Source organism: Sinocyclocheilus rhinocerous, unplaced genomic scaffold (assembly GCF_001515625.1).
Source record: "Sinocyclocheilus rhinocerous isolate Xijiao unplaced genomic scaffold, SAMN03320098_v1.1 scaffold1198, whole genome shotgun sequence".
NCBI lineage: Eukaryota > Metazoa > Chordata > Actinopteri > Cypriniformes > Cyprinidae > Sinocyclocheilus > Sinocyclocheilus rhinocerous.
In genome coordinates, this window is record NW_015649585.1 from 95890 (window position 1) to 99008 (window position 3119).

The 3119-nt window shown below is 35.6% G+C and overlaps 1 protein-coding gene across 1 annotated transcript in view; it reads right to left on the minus strand.

Annotated features, from left to right (window-relative positions):
* Positions 1-3119, minus strand: part of antxr1a (ANTXR cell adhesion molecule 1a) — a 70047-nt gene that overhangs the window by 47720 nt on the left and 19208 nt on the right. Inside the window, exons 7-8 of the mRNA XM_016515669.1 lie at positions 2099-2161; positions 1823-1903 (exon numbers count right to left, since the gene is read on the minus strand). Coding sequence (XP_016371155.1) covers positions 1823-1903; positions 2099-2161 — 144 coding nt within the window. The remainder of the gene's footprint in view (positions 1-1822; positions 1904-2098; positions 2162-3119) is intronic.

The following is a 3119-nucleotide window of genomic DNA, read 5'->3' on the forward strand; positions in this document are numbered from 1 at the left end:
ACATGGACCCCATTTGAAAACCCATAACACTTGTTTTTTTTTTTTTTTTTTTTTTTGCAGAACAAGTTTATTTTATCTTAAAGAATCCTCCAATCATAGCAACACCTCTCCTTCAAGAGCCTCAACAGGACAATCCTCATGTGGCGTTTTTGTTTTGAACATCACATCTGCTTTCTCCGTCTCTTTCCTCTCGTCCTGGAAATAGCCTTCATCAGCCATACCAGCACCTATGTGTGGCGAGGTTGTTTTGATCTACATGTCTACCGCCTTCCTCTGTCATCGATGGAAGTATGCTTTCAGATCCCAAGGTCCCTGCTGATTTACGACACTCTTCTCCTGAGCTTCGGCCAAGAACTTTCAGCATGCAGCTAGCTAATTGACAGCAGATGGAGGCCAGCTGGACTGACCCCAGTCTCAGCTCATGAAACAGTCAACCTCTGCATGGGCGAGACAAGTCTTTACCCAAACATCTCCTCTTTTCTTCCACCTCGGCTTCGGAGATTAAAAAAATATAAATCATTAGCTTTCATTGCAAAAAGAAAGGACACGGTGACCGGGGCTTTGATGGTGTTTGGACAGACTCCAGCGGAGTCTTCTTTAATTCTTCTGTAGTTTTTTTTTATTAAGAGGCTGTTTCTTAGGGTAATTTTTACCCAGGAGGTCAAGCTTTGTCTGGTTGGCATGGCTCTGTTTGCCCATGCTGGTAAAAGCTGTTGCTAAAGCATCTGAAAAGCATCTTTCTCCACTGACAGCCATTCTTATTAGTGGTTGACGGATACTGATTTTGTGAAGGCCGCTATTTTAGACAGCAGGGTGGTAGATGGCCAATATAAAGCTGATACAATATCACACTATTTAATTTAAAGATATAACACTTGCATAAGAATTGCTGAAATGAAATGTATATTTATTTTGCATAATATTTATTAGAAATAAATAATTAGAAATCAATTATATGAAAAAATGAAACTTGAAATAAAAAATAAAAAGATTTATACTTATGATTCTTGATTCTGTAATCTTATTATAATATTTTTCACAAATAAAGAAAATTTTTAAAAATGTGAATAAAAAGAAAGTCAACACTTTAACCAATAGTGCACTTAGTAATGTGTTAAGTCTGTGAACCAGGAACAATATTTTTTCAAATGAACATAAGGTAGTGCTTTTATTTAGCATAAAATGTACAGAATTTTATGCTAATTAAATAAAAAATATATATATTATATAAATGTGTATTTGCTGAATGCTAATGGTAGATTACTTACTAATAATGGAAAATAAAATACTAAATCATAATAAAAATCAGCCAACATATTGGCCTTTGGCGATATATTGCATGACCACTAAATAATATTTCAAATTGCAAACTACTGGAGGTTCTGATGGATGTCTAGGAACTTTTTCTGAAACTGGTCAAATAAGTATTCAATTAATTCAGCAAAAATAAAGCAATGCATAGAGAGTGCATGAATGAGTGATCATGATGAACTTTTCACTGTAAAAAAATCATCTCATTTAATTAAAAACTCGAGTTTAATTGCTTAAACAAAATTACTTTATTTAAAATATTAAATCAACGTGGTACCAAAATTAAAGCCTGCAGTGATGCACTGTAATTTTTCAACTACTTTGAATTAAATTAATGCTGGGGAAAAAAAAGAAAAGAAAAAAAACTGACAAATAATAAAATTGGTAAATGAATGGAAACAATCATAATGGTATTTGTTTTATATAATGATTAAAGTGTGACTTTTCCCACAATACAATTTTTCACATAGAATGCAATTTACTGTATTAAATCATCTACATAAACACTCACCGAACCAATGACACCTTGTAAAGCTTCAAAGCCATCATTTACTGGAAAGACATGATCTTTGCTGTCAGCGATCTTGGCCAGCTAGGAAAAGTGAAAAGTAAATAAATAAAAAAAAGTATTACAAAAAATTGTATAAAGTATATACTTGCTTAAACAAGTGCTAGTCTATATACCCCCCAAGCATAATTTATAAAAATCTGGTAACACTTTGGCATAAGTGCCAAGATCTAGTTTTAAAGCTTACCATACCACCAAACACAACACACACAAACACACCTGAGTCTCATTGAAATCCTTCACTCCTACGCAGTACACAGAGGCACCCAGGCTGCGAGAGCGATTGTTTCAGCAGGGGTTTTATTATTTTTTTTATTTTTTTATTCAAAATATTCCCAAAATATATCATGAAATATCTCGATTCTCAAATATGTGTAAGTAAATACAAAAAGCGTGTTTACATTATCAAAGAACATTTTCACATCAGTCCAGCGAGTTCAAGCACTCTCACAAACTCCCAAAATAATCTCTAAAGCTGTTTACACTGTGAAAATTAATATCTTACTTACATTCGCACATCTTCAGTTTGTTGTTTCTGATGAGAGAATTAGCCAGAGAATTCAGCCAGCCAGCGCGCGCGGTGACGAAACAGCGGTGTTTCAGCGGTGACTCATCTGAACGCCTCTGATTGGTCATTGCATTCATAAGCTCAACAGAATCGTGTGTGATTGGTTATAATGCGCAGCGCTTTAAAAACGCTTGTGTCTCTGGCTCTGTGCCAGCCAGCCAAATGCAGATTTTAATTTAGCAGCTGGTGATGTTTTTCTTATATAGGCCTATATATAGTTTACAGGACAAACTGCGCATTTCACCCAAAATTGTTTGGTGTGATTCCAAATTTAGGGGGGACCAAAGGAGGGGCCAAGCTTGTTGACAGGGGGGATACATGTTGATTATTTATACTATTTATAATGGCCTGAGGGAAACACAGAGCAGAAACACTTCAGACACCTGCAAACTATTTTTATTTGTTGGCCGTTAACTGCTTCATCTACAGATCGTGCTTTTGGCACTGCCTGGTGAAGCTGAACATCTATGAAGAGGACGCTCAGGGTAATTTTGATCATTAGATGCTAAATATAATGTCTTTGGTGGTTGAAGCTGAAAGCAAAAGTGCCAGGGGGGGTCCTAGACCACAGTAACTGGGGGGGGGGCCACACTTTTAAAATGCATCTTAACTTACTTTAAGTATTATTCATTCAGTCATTTTTCACCATGTCATGTATCACTGCAATCTCTA